General features: G+C 43.6%; 1 protein-coding gene across 1 annotated transcript; it reads left to right on the forward strand.

Annotated features, from left to right (window-relative positions):
* The first annotated feature begins 826 nt into the window (after window positions 1-826).
* LOC309337212 (killer cell lectin-like receptor subfamily B member 1B allele C) lies at window positions 827-13,154 on the forward strand. The gene is made up of 6 exons (XM_081853959.1): window positions 827-1,441; window positions 4,112-4,210; window positions 7,473-7,622; window positions 9,796-9,950; window positions 11,276-11,379; window positions 12,606-13,154. The coding sequence occupies exons 1-6, from the start codon at window positions 1,357-1,359 to the stop codon at window positions 12,724-12,726; spliced, it is 714 nt and encodes a 237-aa protein (XP_081710085.1). The 5' UTR covers window positions 827-1,356; the 3' UTR covers window positions 12,727-13,154.
* The last annotated feature ends 1,134 nt before the right edge of the window (window positions 13,155-14,288 follow it).

A 14,288-nucleotide genomic window follows, 5' to 3' on the forward strand; every position in this document is an offset into this window, starting at 1 on the left:
ACTTGTCGTTCATGTTTTGCCATTAAAACAAATATACGGGTTTCAAAGTAGGGAACTTGTGTCCCTCCCAAGCTGTTGGAATCCAACTCAAACCAGCTGCCCCCAGCTTACATGGCACATACCGTATTTTTCGCTCTATAAGACGCACCTTTCCCCTCCTAAAAAGTAAGGGGAAATGTGTGTGCGTCCTTTGGAGTGAATATAGGCTGCACAGCTTTCGCTGAAGCAAGCAACGCAAAGCCTCCTGAGCGCAGCGGGAGTGCTTCCACTGCGCTCGGGAGGCTTCGGGCGGCTATCCCTGAAAAAAATATTCTCTCCCTCTCTGCGCAGCGCCCCTTCAGTGAAGTGGCAGGAGAAACAGAGCCCCTTCCATTTCTCCTCCTGCTTTGCTGGAGAGGTGCTGAGCAGAGAGGGAGAGAATATTTTTTTTCTTGTTCTCCTCCTCTAAAACTAGGTGCGTCTTATAAAGCGAAAAATACAGTAATCAGATATTGTTGAAGTTGCATCCCTGCAACGTTTGGAGCATGGGTAGGCAAACTAAGGCCCGGGGGCCGGATCAGGCCCAATCACCTTCTAAATCTGGCCCACGGATGGTCCAGGAATCAGCATGTTTTTACATGAGTAGAAAGTGTCCTTTTATTTAAAATGCTTCTCTGGGTTATTTGTGGGTCCTGCCTGGTGTTTTTACATGAGTAGAATGTGTCCTTTTATTTAAAATGCATCTCTGGGTTATTTGTGGGGCATAGGAATTCGTTCATTCCCCCCCCCAAAAAAAAATTATATAGTCCGGCCCCCCACAAGGTCTGATGGACAGTGGACTGCCTCCTGCTGGAAAAGTTTGCTGACCCCTGGTCTGGAGGGTCACAGGTCCATCTCCCGGCATTTAAGCAACTGGCTTTAATGAAATGAAAGCACACAAAAGGTTTTAAAAGAAGGTAGTGGGCTTTTATGAGTTTGACCAAACTGTGAGAGGCAGTGGAAGACAGGAGTGCCTGGCGTGCTCTGGTCCATGGGGTCACGAAGAGTCAGACACGACTAAACGACTAAACAACAACAACAAAGTGGGCTTTTAACTTCAGTGTCCTTCTTGACTCAACAGCAGAAGCCATAGACACCCACGGGTCTTTCTCGACTGCAGCTACTTTCTTTAATGTTTCTCCTCCTCCCGCAAGCACGGATGAATATAACCACAACTGTACTTGGGGAAGGAGGGATGTCATTTAGCTGCAGTCACACAGAAGGGAGCTGATATGTAAGCAAGATAACACGAGCAGCTCAGTTTCCGTGAGTTTTACGTGGGTGTGAAGAAAGTTTCTCACTCACAGATACTTCCACTCTCCAGAGTGACAGTTCAGCATGGATGGAACAGTTGTCTATGCAGACATAAAATTACCTGAAGTTTCCCCACCCGGAAGAAACTTAGATTCAGTTCAGAAGCCAGGTATGTTGAGCTGTTATCAGCGAATTATCTTGAACTGCTTGTGCAAGACGTAGGGGTTGAGAGTAGGACTATTTAAAGCTGATGATGCAGGAGGGTCATGTGGCCCAGGCCTCAAATGCAGGCACACATTCATGTTTTGGCAATTGCAAAGTTTTGCCATTTGTTTTTATTGCACGGCAAACCAAAATGTGGCACTGTCTCAGCTTACAGCTGTACAATTAAGTGAATTTGTGGTGTGATTTAGTAAAACACATTTCTTTCTTTCTTTCTTTCTTTCTTTCTTTCTTTCTTTCTTTCTTTCTTTCTTTTTGTTAGCTGATACGGATTTTCCCATGTTGAAAAGTTTTTAAAGCTCCTAAATATTAATTATAAAATACATCCATTCTGACGGCACAAGAGAAGAACCATGAGGAAAATGTACTCTGTTCAGCGGATATTTTTGTTCAGTGCTTTGTTTTGTTTTCTTGTGTTCATCATTTCTTACGCTTTATTATAACTCAAAAAGCTTGAAGTGGGCCAGGCCTCACCGGATCTGTCAGGGAGCTCAAACTCAATTTACGGAAACATGCTACCCTTTTCAGCCTCACTTAGAGCAGCTTTACACAAGCTGAAGGAAGAAATGGGAGAGAATGTAACATTTTCTCACCATGTTTCTGAAGTGGTACCCACTAAAGGGAGGAGGGGATGAGAAAGGTGTTTCTGCATCTGAAGTATGGGACAAAGACTTGCTGCATCATTTCCTGTTGATTCCAAAGAGAACTGGGATAATCTGGGGATAATCCCTTTGTGGTGGGCCAGCACATTTAAACTGAGGTGCAGTAGTGAATTTTTGTTCACAGTCTCACATGTAAAGAAATGAAGCAATGCTTCATTGTGCTACCTTATGCATTTTCTTTAAATGTAAAGGACTGGTGAACACGAACTTTGGAGAACTTGCACCTCTTCAACAGATGACCTGATACCATACAAGTTCATATCACACACACACACACACACATACATATAACCTGCCAAGAACAGATCAGTATGAGCATAACACCAATTTTTGTCTTCCTATGTTTTTTCATGTGCATGGGTATTTTCACTCTTGTGCATTCATCTAAATTTGTTAGAATCTCCAGGAAGACTTGGCAAAAGTTGCCATCTATTGGGGATGTTAAATTGATGGTGATGGAAGCAGAATAATCTCTCTCTCTCTCTCTCTCTCTCTCTCCCTCTCCCTCTCCCTCTCCCTCTCCCTCTCCCTCTCATGCACACACACACTCACACCCACACCTGTATCTACTTTCTGGACTTCTCTTCCAGGTACTGCCCCTCTGAGCAAATCTCTACCTGCCTTTAGAAGGCATGTGGAAACATTTTCTTTTCTTTTTAAAAATATTTATTAACAATTTTTGAATACAATACAAAAAAAGAAACAATATAACATGTATCTTAACATAATTTCTTGACTTCTTTGGACTTCCTCACATCTCCCGCTCCTGCGTTCCTCACTAAAAAAAAAAATAAATGCCAGCAATTTATCCCCTTGTTTCCAATCTTATGGCATGTGGAAACATTTTCGTTCAGATTTGCATGTGTGTGGTGAACTGGTTTGTGCTCTGTTGCTTTAAAGATTTATTTTTGTGGTTGACACTGCTTTGATTTTGCCGAATTTGGTTTTATGTATTTTGTTGTACGTTGGCTCTGGAGTTTCTGAGGAAAGGCAGCTGAGAAACAAATGCCTTGCTGCTATTTACTTACTTACTTACTTACTTACTTACTTAATTGCTTGTTGGTTTTGTTATGTATTTCTATGCCACATAGGTCACCTGGTAGGAGCATGGGACTCTTAATCTCAAGGATGTGGGTTTGAGCCCCACATGGGGTGAAAGATTCCTACATTGCAGGGGGTTGTACTGGGTGGTCTTTGTGGTCCCTTCCAGCTCTAGAATCCTGTGATTCTGACCAAGGGATATCTAAAATGGCTCACAAAATAACCAGAAAATAAGTACAATAAAACCCAAACTGCACTAATCAGGGAACAAAATTAAGAAAAAATGTATTTAAAAATGACACCAGGCTCAATAAAGGAGGAGGGTGAAAAGGTGGGGGCAGCACTAAATGAGCAAAAGAAGGAAAAGAAAAGTAGAGCCAGCTCTACCATCAGGCAATGTGAGAAAAATTGGTTTGCCTCAGGTGCCAAAATGTCTTGAGCTAGCCCTAGTTTAGGCAGTAGAGAGTACAGTACATTTTAGCATTCAGCTAAAGGATTCTGGGCTCAGTTCAATCCACTGATAACTGTTGGAGGCTGGGCTAAGCAGCCATTTGATCCTCTACAATTCATACATTATCACAGGTGCACACCCAGTTCTTAGTGGTCTCATTTTGGCTCCATTCCTTCTCACTAGTTAAATTCACTATTGGAGGCAGAGATGCCTTGCAGGCAAAGAGCCCCTGGTTCATTCTCTGGCCAGATAAGACCCCTAACTGAAGCCCTGGAGAGTAATAACTAGACAGACAATACTGAGCTAGATGGAGTAACAGTCTGAGCTGATGCAAGGCACTTCCTTATGTCCCTATTTCATAGCAGAATTCTCCATCAATGCCCTGCAATGCAGAGTTAAACACAGCTGAACTCAGGGCTGCCTTGGAAAATTATCCCCAATCTTTTCACCTGTGTTTTTGCAGAACACCAACTGTGCCCACGCTGGCATGGAATTATGCTGCAGGTTGGATGGGCTGGAAACATCGTCCTGGCGGCGGCAGTGATAGTGATGGGAGTTTGGGGTAAGTATCATAACGTGAGATTTGCGCAAGACTTAATAATGAACTTCCCTGGGGCCCTGGGTGCCCGGGCACCCACAAAATTCCCCATGAAGGTGCCAGGCACCCACAAATTTCGGTGCCAGGGCCGTGCATGCTGCGTGGGCCCCCACGGTCTCAGGGCCCAGCTGGCACTCCTGATTAAGCTGGGCATTTTGTTTAGGAAGGTCCACAAAGAACCTACACATTGCACCTAGATAGATAGATAGATAGATAGATAGATAGATGATAGATAGATAAATAGATAGATAGATAGATAGATATAGATGACAGACAGACAGACAGACAGACAGACAGACAGACAGACAGAGATGATAGATATAGATAGATGATGGATAGATAGATAGATAGATAGATAGAGAGATAGAGAGATAGAGAGATAGATAGATAGATGATAGATAGATAGATAGATAGATGATAGATGATAGATGATAGATGATAGATGATAGATGATAGATGATAGATGATAGATGATAGATGATAGATGATAGATGATAGATGATAGATGATAGATGATAGATAGACACACAAAGAGAGACAGACAGACAGACAGACAGTTGTACCTCAGGTTACATACACTTCAAGTTACATACGCTTCAGGTTACAGACTCTGCTAACCCAGAAATAGTGCTTCAGGTTAAGAACTTTGCTTCAGGATGAGAATAAAAATTGTGCTCCGGCAGCGTGGCAGCAGCAGGAGGCCCCATTAGCTAAAGTGGTGCTTCAGGTTAAGAATAGATTCAGGTTAAGTACAGACCTCCGGAACGAATTAAGTACTTAACCCGAGGTACCACTGTAGACAGATAGATAGATAGATAGATAGATAGATGATAGATAGATAGATAGATAGATAGATAGATATCGATACAGATAGAGATAGATGATAGATATAGATAGATAGATGATAGATAGATAATCTGTCCCAAAGTTCTTTTTAAGAAAGCCAGCCATGGGAGCCCGCAACCACATGCATACAACATATTTTGGGTGAAGGCAGGTGGGAGCAGAGAATTGCTTAACCTTTTCTCCTTGTTTCTTACTTCTCAAATTACCCTCCCTCCAGCTGCTTCCCCCTTTTAGTCTCTTCCCATATAGGGGGAAAGCAGCCAGTGAAGGCACTTTTGAGTGGGGAAACAGTCAGAGGGGGAAACCGTCACTCAGTTCACTCACTGCCCCTCTGCAGAAGATTGCACCACCTGCAGCTGATCTTTATTTATTTGTGGGTTTTTAAAAAAGGAAGGTGGAGGATGGAAGAAAGCCACACAGAACAGATAAAAGTGGCCAATTAGATATGGTAGGCAACCATTTCTGCTTCTAACGCCTCCCCCCTCCCCATCACTTTCTGTATCTTGAAGCTTAAGAGATTGTTTTCCCGCGACCCCTACTGCCCTGGAGATATGCTTTTTAGAGCAACGGATAATGTTCTTATTTGAATTTTCAGTATTTTTTTAAAAAGAAAGGAGTAAAAATATGACCAAGAATGTTTCTGCAAACGAGTAATTTCAGAACTGGCAGCACTTGCTTTGCAGAGAACGGCCATAGCATTGGTTTTGCATGCAGAAGATCCAGGTTTTCAGCTCCTGGCATTCCAGGTAGAAGGCCTGGGAATGACACCTGCCTGAAACCTACAAGCATATTTTTGTGTTAACATAAGCTAAATGGGTGATCACAGAATAGCCTGGTGTTGAATAGCTGGCTGGAGAGTCACCATGATCTTCAGCAGTGCAGCATAGTCCATCCTTCAAATAAAACAGGAAATATTTTTGCTATGATCTATAACAGACTGGCATGAAATATTAGAACACTGGGCATTTTCACTGCGTGAAGTAGAGCTGTTGCATTTATGGGTTCAGCCGATAAATGATTGGTTTTGGAAATTAACACTGCCTTGTGTTTAAATTATAAACATGCTTGTATATAATGCATGATGGAATAAACAATGACAGTTGGACTACATAACCCTTGCGGCCTATTCAGACTCTAAAATTCTATGATTCTAACTGAGGCAAAAATGCCCTTCTTCTTTCAGTATTTTCAAGCTAGCCATGTTGACCAGGGGTCAGCAAACTTTTTCAGCAGGGGGCCGGTCCACTGTCCCCCAGACCTTGTGGGGGGCCGGACTATATTTTTTGGGGGGAGGGGGAAATGAATGAATTCCTATGCCCCACAGATAACCCAGAGATGCATTTTAAATAAAAGCACACATTTTGCTCACGTAAAAACACCAGGCAGGCCCCACAAATAACCCAATAACCCAGAGATGCATATTAAATAAAAGGACACATTCTACTCATGTAAAAACACGCTGATTCCAGGACCATCCACAGGCCGGATTGAGAAGGAGATTGGGTCGAATCTGGCCCCTGGGCCTTAGTTTGCCTACCCATGATGTTGACTATGGTCTGCTATGGAAAGATGGCCATTTAAGAGAGATAAACCAATTTGAAAACCTCGTGATAAACGAACAGAAGCAACAACTTCGTAGTAAGATATATAGCAGAATTATGAGCATGGACATATCTAAGAATTCATAACCATGTAATTGTGACAAAGAACTGAGGGGGGAAATGTCTCAGAAGAAGTACAGTAGACATGGATGCAACCACATATCCTACAGCAGACACTGTGCACAAATTTAAAATAAAGATATGCAGAATAGTATTCCAGTGGTATCTGAGACCTGTATGACTTAATCATATATACAGCAGCAAAGTTTAGATATGGTGGAGGTGCAGACAACCAAATCAGAAAGTGCTTCATATTTTGGGGGGGTCTAGCTACAACAGGCAAAAAAATTGCTTTTAAGTTTTGAATTTTATTTTATGCTGTTTTGCTTTATTGTGATTTTTAAAAATAAATTATTGTTATTTTACATTGGTGATTTGCTCATTTTACAGAGCTGCTTTGAAAGGATTATCCATAATGATTCTAAAATAAATAAAAATATAAAATATCTTGGCCCCTTGCTGTCTTTGGAAGGACAGCTTTACAAATCCCTGTGGAAGTCAAGAGAGCAGCTTCTCCCAACCTGGTGCCCTCTATCTTTTGGACTAAAACTCCCATCGTGGCCATGCTGGCTGAGGCTGCTGGGAGCTGTAGTTCAAGACACCTAAAGGACCCCAAAGTGGAGGGTGCTGTGGAGGTTGTCCATCAGCCAGCAGTACTATCAAGCTTTAAACTTGCAACATAGTAAAAAAAAATCTGCCTAAATCTTTCTCCTCTCCAGTTATAAATAAAACTCCACAGGATCCAGAAAAACAGGTCAAAGCATCTGAATGGTCTCCAAACACAACTCAGTACTGCCCTGCAGGATGTGAAGGAAACAAAGCGTCAGAGGATTTCAGGTCTACTCTGAAACAAAAATTGTGTGAGACGGGTAAATTCATTTCATAAGTTACTGCGACATGCTTGTGCCTTTGATCTGCCTCTGCTGCGCTTTCCAAGTAAAGTGCCGTTACTAAAAAAAATAAAAAATAAATCTAAATGTATAGCGACACTTAGTGCTCACCTCCGGAAAATGCAGTCCTGAAAGAAATTTTCAGCTGAAGTACAATAAGCCCACAACTGATACAGGGGTTGCATTGTGGGGATCACGCCTAAAGCCAGAATCGCATATAGTCAAAGCACATTGATTTCCACAGTGGTTAGGATTGCTAAAGTCACTTTTCTCAGAACTCCCGTCCCCTGTATTTTATTTTTTTGCCACATGTAGAAAGCTGAGCATGTTAAATGTGCGTAAGTTATGGACTTACTGCGCTGGAGATTGTTTCTATTATTTTAACATTTGGTAGGGCCGGCCCAAGACATTTTACCATCCTGAGGCAAACCACAAAATGGCGCCTTCACTACCAGGGAAGAAGGGGTGTTTGAAGATCTACTTTGGGAACAAATCAACCTTACCTGAGAGGTGAAGTGGGAATCAAAGGCTATCATGGGGAGGGGAGGCAAACCCTCTGAATCATGCTGGCTGCAGGTACAGATTAGAAGACCCCAGAGGGCAGCCCCTGCCATTTCCTTCCAGCGGGGAATACTAGTATTGCGACCTATTTGTCAAGAGGCAGCTGTAGAGGGGGCATTGCAGTGTGACGCTGAGGAGCCATGAAATCCAGTCTCCAATGATTGCGCCACAGTCATTGTTGCCACCATGGTTGCAACAGTAGTGGGCGATGTATCCTTGGATGCTGGATCTGCTGCACCTATGGATCCGACCACCTGAGGCAGTTGCCTTACCTTGCCCCATGGGTGGGCCAGCCCTGAAACACACATGGTACACAGATTAACACCTTTTCCTGCCCAGAGGATTTATATTCTGCGTTAGACTGAGGGAAAGGGGGGAACCTGGCATTTGTACTAAGAATAAACTTCCCGCAATCTCATTTGATGAGTTTTCAGTTTCTCTGCATTTGTTCTAGAGCAGCCTTTCTCAACCTGTGGGTTCCCAGATGTTGTTGGACTACAACTCCCATCACCTCTAGCTAGCAAGGCCGGAGCTCAGGGATGATGGGAGTTGTAGTCCAACAACATCTGGGGACCCACAGGTTGAGAACTGCTGTTCTAGAGTCACAGGCACTATGGGGGCAATCCTAACCCCCTAGTGTTTATAATGGGAAGGAGAGGTCACTAGACTGGTGTATAAGGCCTTCTCCACCCATCTGTCCCCTGCTGATAGTGCAGCAAATCACAAATTGGTTTGAAAACGTAGAGAATTGAACTTAACATAGGGAAAATAAGTAACTTAGGGGAGGGAGAATGGAACAACTGCTTATATGTAGCCCTACTCCCAGCCTGAGGTTTGGCTTGCCCTGTACACATCTTTGGCCACATTCTGTTTGCTGAGCTTCAATTCTTTGAAACATACAGAATACCATACATTTACGACTAAAACCACCAAGACTTCTGTTATTTTCCAGCTAACAATCAATAATATGCAAATAACATTGTTCTGCAAACTGCTGTGAGAGATCTGCTGCAAGACTGCTCGTGAAGCTGAATGACGAAAGACTTGCCTGAAAAGTACAGATTGTCAAGACAAAATAAAAAAAAAAATCCTTCCAGTAGCACCTTAAAGACCAACTATAGACTGGAAAGAGAAGCTGCTGAATTGCAACTTATTACCAAACTTAAAACCATGGAGAGACCTGGTCTGAACAAAGACATTGGATTCTTATCTCATTATACATGACAAAGCCATTTTTCACCTTCTCACCCCTTGCTTTTTCCTGTAAGACCTATTGCAGTCGTTAAGAGTCGTCAACAGGCTCATCACAGCTATCTGCCTATCACCCATTCCCACCATCCTTCTGAGTAATACCCCTTCTCACTATATAGAAGGGTCTGGTAACTTCTGTTTCAGTGTATCTGAAGAAGTGTGCATGCACACGAAAGCTCATACCTAGAACTAACTTAGTTGGTCTTTAAGGTGCTACTGGAAGGAATTTTTTTTATTTTGTCTTGACTATGGCAGACCAACACGGCTACCTATCTGTAACTAGTACAGATTGTGTGAGGTATAAATCCACATTAAAAACAATGGGAATTTTTCTTCTTAGGGGATGGAAGCTGCCACCTGTGCCCCATGCAGTGGCGTCTGCACAAGAATAAATGCTACTGGTTTTCTAAAACAATTCAGTCCTGGAAGAAGAGCAAGGAAGACTGTATAGCCAAGAAGTCTCACCTACTAATAATTGATGATGAGGAAGAAAAGGTACAAAATATTCAATCCAGACAAGGAATTCTTACTCTTTCACACTTTTATCTCTGTTACAGAATGTTTACTCTTTTGCCCTTATTAATGCGTAAGCCAGCAATGTGATCACAATGGGATGTATACACTACACTGTAGTTTCGAAGGGGCACTGAAGTACGTATGGGGAACGTTCATGCTTTGAGATCCATCTGTTCACGTGACTACACATCATAAGAGGAACCCAGGTGATCAGGCCAAAGGCTCATCTAAGTGTAGCAGTCCGTTCCCACAGTGGCCAACCAGAACCTTGCAAGGAAGCATGTTGCAGTAATCTAGTCAGGAGGTTATCAGCGCATGAACTGCAGGGGATCACTAAGGAGATCCACTCTAGGCAACAGGAAACGTTGCATTTGACTGCTTCAGTGAGGATACATCCCACAACTATTTGGTTGAATCTGACCCATTAGCCACAGCTGACTTACCAGCCAAAGCTGATTAAAAGGCACTCCTTGCCACAAAGTCCACCTGCACCTCAAGTGACAACAGTGGTTCAAGACATTCCTCCAAGCTACATAAAAGGTAAAGGGACCCCTGACCGTTAGGTCCAGCCGTGGACGACTCTGGGGTTGCAGTGATCATCTCGCTTTACTGGCCGAGGGAGCCGGCTTACAGCTTCCAGGTCATGTGGCCAGCATGACTAAGTTGCTTCTGGTGAACCAGAGCAGCGCATGGAAATGCCGTTTACCTTCCCACCGGAGCGGTACCTATTTATCTACTTGCAGTTTGACATGCTTTCGAACTGCTAGGTTGGCAGGAGCAGGGACTGAGCAACGGGAGCTGACCCCGTTGCAGGGATTCGAACTGCTGAGCTTCTGATCGGCAAGCCCTAGGCTCTGTGGTTTAACTGACAGCGCCACCAACTTCCCTAGTTGGGATGTACTCACCCACAAAGCCTCTATATTCCCAGGGTACAGGCTGCAGGGAGGGTGTTGGGAAAAAATATCAAGGAGGCAGCATCCTTGTCCTCATATCAACCTGAAAGGGGAACTCCCAAAGAGAAGTTCCCTCTCATGTTTCTTCTTCAGGACTGCCTCCTCAGCACCAAATTGTAGGTGGCAGACTGCTACACTGAGGTAGCCAGCAATTTCTGGCGCCGTTACCTAGGATTTCCCATAGCTGCAAAAGATTTTAAATGCTTCTCTCCCAAGCAATAATCCTCACTGCAAAAAAATAAAATAAAAACAAAAAATATGGGCATGTGAAGGCTATCGGGATTTGTGAGGGCAGGTGTAGGTGCTAAGACCTATTCCCCAGCTCCTGTTTGATTAAATCATATTTTATAGGAATTCATCCAGAAAAATGTGAAGTTAGTATGGACTGGACTTAGCGTGTCATTGCCAAAGAAGAAATGGATCTGGACCAATGGCTGTTTGTTAAATGAGAAATTGTGAGTACTGAAACACCCGTGTAGGAACAACAACAACAACAACAACAACAACAACAACAACAACAACAATTTATTATTTATACCCCGCCCATCTGGCTGAGTTTCCTCAGTTTTGCATGATGAACTTGCAAGAAGAGCTACAATAAGGAATGGTGTAGAGGTGTCAGGGACTGGACCGAGGAGGAATGGTGGAGACTGCTTCCCCCACCCGCCCCCTGGACTTCCCAAGAAGAGGAGGACAGTATATATTTAGAACAGTGGTTTGCAGAAGGTCATAGTTCAGAGGCTGCAGAAGGGAGAAGCTGGGAAATATTGGGAGAGGGGCAGGAGGAAGAAGAAGCACCAGGGGAGAGACAGCTGACAGTCTCAGTGTCTTTAGAAATCATTCCAAGACACACACACACACACACACACACACACACACCAGGACCCGGTGGGCATTGAGAGTAGAATAACAGAAAGCTCAGAGGCAGAAAGCACAGATCAGATGACGCAGGGATGACATATAATAGGAGAGATGGAGGAGGTGGGACTTTACTCAGAGCAATGCCATTATACCAATACCTTGGTAAGAGCTTCTTGTTTTTCCATTACTGGCCACCTGTCATGAGGGAGGGGGATTGGATTCCCTAAAGCCTGACAAGAGGTTACCATGTCTATACACTTCTTAAAGGTATTGCAGCTCTGCTCATCTTTTCTACACAAGGCATATGCCAAATTGCCTGCTGATACATCAGCCGTGTTGAATTCAGTGGGTCAGCAAACTTTCAACACCAGGGCTCAGCAAACATTTTCAGCAGAGGGCCGGTCCACTGTTCCACAGACCTTGTGGGCGGTAGGAGTATATTCTGGAAAAAAATGAATGAATGAATTCCTATGCCCCACCAATAACCCAGAGATGCATTTTAAATAAAAGGACACATTCTACTCACGTAAAAACATGCTGATTCCTGGACCATCTGCAGGCGATTGGGCCAGATCCGGCCCTGGGCCTTAGTTTGCCTACCCATGTTCAACACTTTCATTTCCTTATATTTCTGCTCCATCTTTCTTCCATCATGGAAGATGCCATACCTCCCTCACAGAGAGGGAGTCCCAGGGAGTCAATCGTCCTGGTATTGGCCAGACCTAGACCTACTTAGCTTCAGCAAGACCTTCAGGGCATACTGAGGAATACTGCTGATGCACTGATACACTGACAGCGGTTTCATTCCTTCTCGCCACAGATTTCCAGCAATACAACCTGAGGAAGGCAACTGTGGTGCCTTTGAAGACAATAAAATCTATGCCGAGTTGTGCAGCGCAGAGCTTGAATGGATTTGTCAGAAGGGATCTGTACTCCTTTGAGTATCTTCATGTGTCCCCATTCGTAATTAGCTACACACTCTCTTTTAGACATCTTGTTCTCCGTGCTAAAAAAACCCCTCAAGGACCTTCTTGGCGGCTGTTCCCAGACTTTGGAACTCCCTCCCCAGAGAAGCCAGAGTGGCTCCCGCCGTGTGGTCCTCCCGCTGGCAGGTGAAGACTTTCTTGTCCCAACAGGCTCTGGAGAACTGACTGCTTCTAACGAAAGGGCTGGTGCCATGCTGTTTTTATTGCGATCATTTGTATGGTTTTAATAGATTAAATATATGTATATATGTCATTTTAATTCTATCAGTGTGTGTTTGTTTATTTTAAATTGTTGTTTTTCTTATTTGTTTTTAGCTGTTCTTCTTTTTCTCTGTAAGCCGTCTCGAGTCCCTGTCAGGGGAAAAGGCAGGGTATGTATGTATGTATGTATGTATGTATAAATAAATAGCAATAGATAACAATACAGTCGTACCAGTGTGGTGTAGTGGTTAAGAGCAGTGGACTCGTAATCTGGTGAACCGGGTTCGCGTCTCCACTCCTCCACATGCAGCTGCTGGGTGACCTTGGGCTAGTCACACTTCTCTCTGAAGTCTCTCAGCCTCACTCACCTCACAGAGTGTTTGTTGTGGGGGAGGAAGGGAAAGGAGATTGTTAGCCGCTTTGAGATTCCTTAGGGTACTGATAAAGCGGGATATAAAATCCAAACTCTTCTTCTTCTCCCTCTGGATATGTAAACTTCGGTTTGTGAACGCGGCATACCTGGAAGTGCATACTTCTGGGTTTTGCCACGTGCACATGTGCAAAAGCAGCGCCTCTGCCTACGGACTTTTTGGGTTGTGAAAGGACCGCCAGAACAAATGAGATTCATAACCGGCGGGTCCACTGTATTATAACAACATAAAATAGCCTTCACATGGCAATGACAGCACCACCGTACAGGAGACGAGCAATGTTTCCTCTTCTTGTTCATCTCTCTTTGTGGGCTCAGTATCTTATGGATGTGAATCCCCATTACAGTGGCAAAATGATGAGAAAAACTGGGCTTGGTGGATATTCATCAAGAGTTCTTAGATAGGAGTTCTGTGTCTTTTGGAACAGAGTTAGTGACTTTTTGAACACTGAGGAATAAGATAACCACCCTAAACACTGATACCTAAATTAGGCTATGCTGCTATGACATCCTGGTTGAAAAGGACCAATGCTTTTTTTTCTAGAAAAATAGGTGCTGGTTGTCACCATGAAGTTGTTACAGTAAGTGTCACACTTTTAAACCACAATAAAAAGAGGTGCTGGTACTGTGTGCCCTTGAGTAACCCATTAAAAAAACACTGAAAATGATTGTTATGTTTCAGGTAGGAAACTGACAGGCACTTTCCTACGTTCTTTTCTAAATGCTCATACATTGTTTTAAACCCCCTCCAAGTGTCACCCCCCTGCTCATTCTGCTCAAACCTCTGCCATTGTTTAAAATTGCCACTTTCCCCACTCAGTTTCCCCACATCCCAGCAGTACTTGAACCTCTTGTTTAAAACTGCTGGTGTTGTGCAACCCATCTT

The sequence above is a fragment of the Podarcis erhardii genome (genome assembly GCF_964252035.2).
Source record: "Podarcis erhardii genome assembly, chromosome: 2".
In the NCBI taxonomy this organism is placed as follows: domain Eukaryota; kingdom Metazoa; phylum Chordata; class Lepidosauria; order Squamata; family Lacertidae; genus Podarcis; species Podarcis erhardii.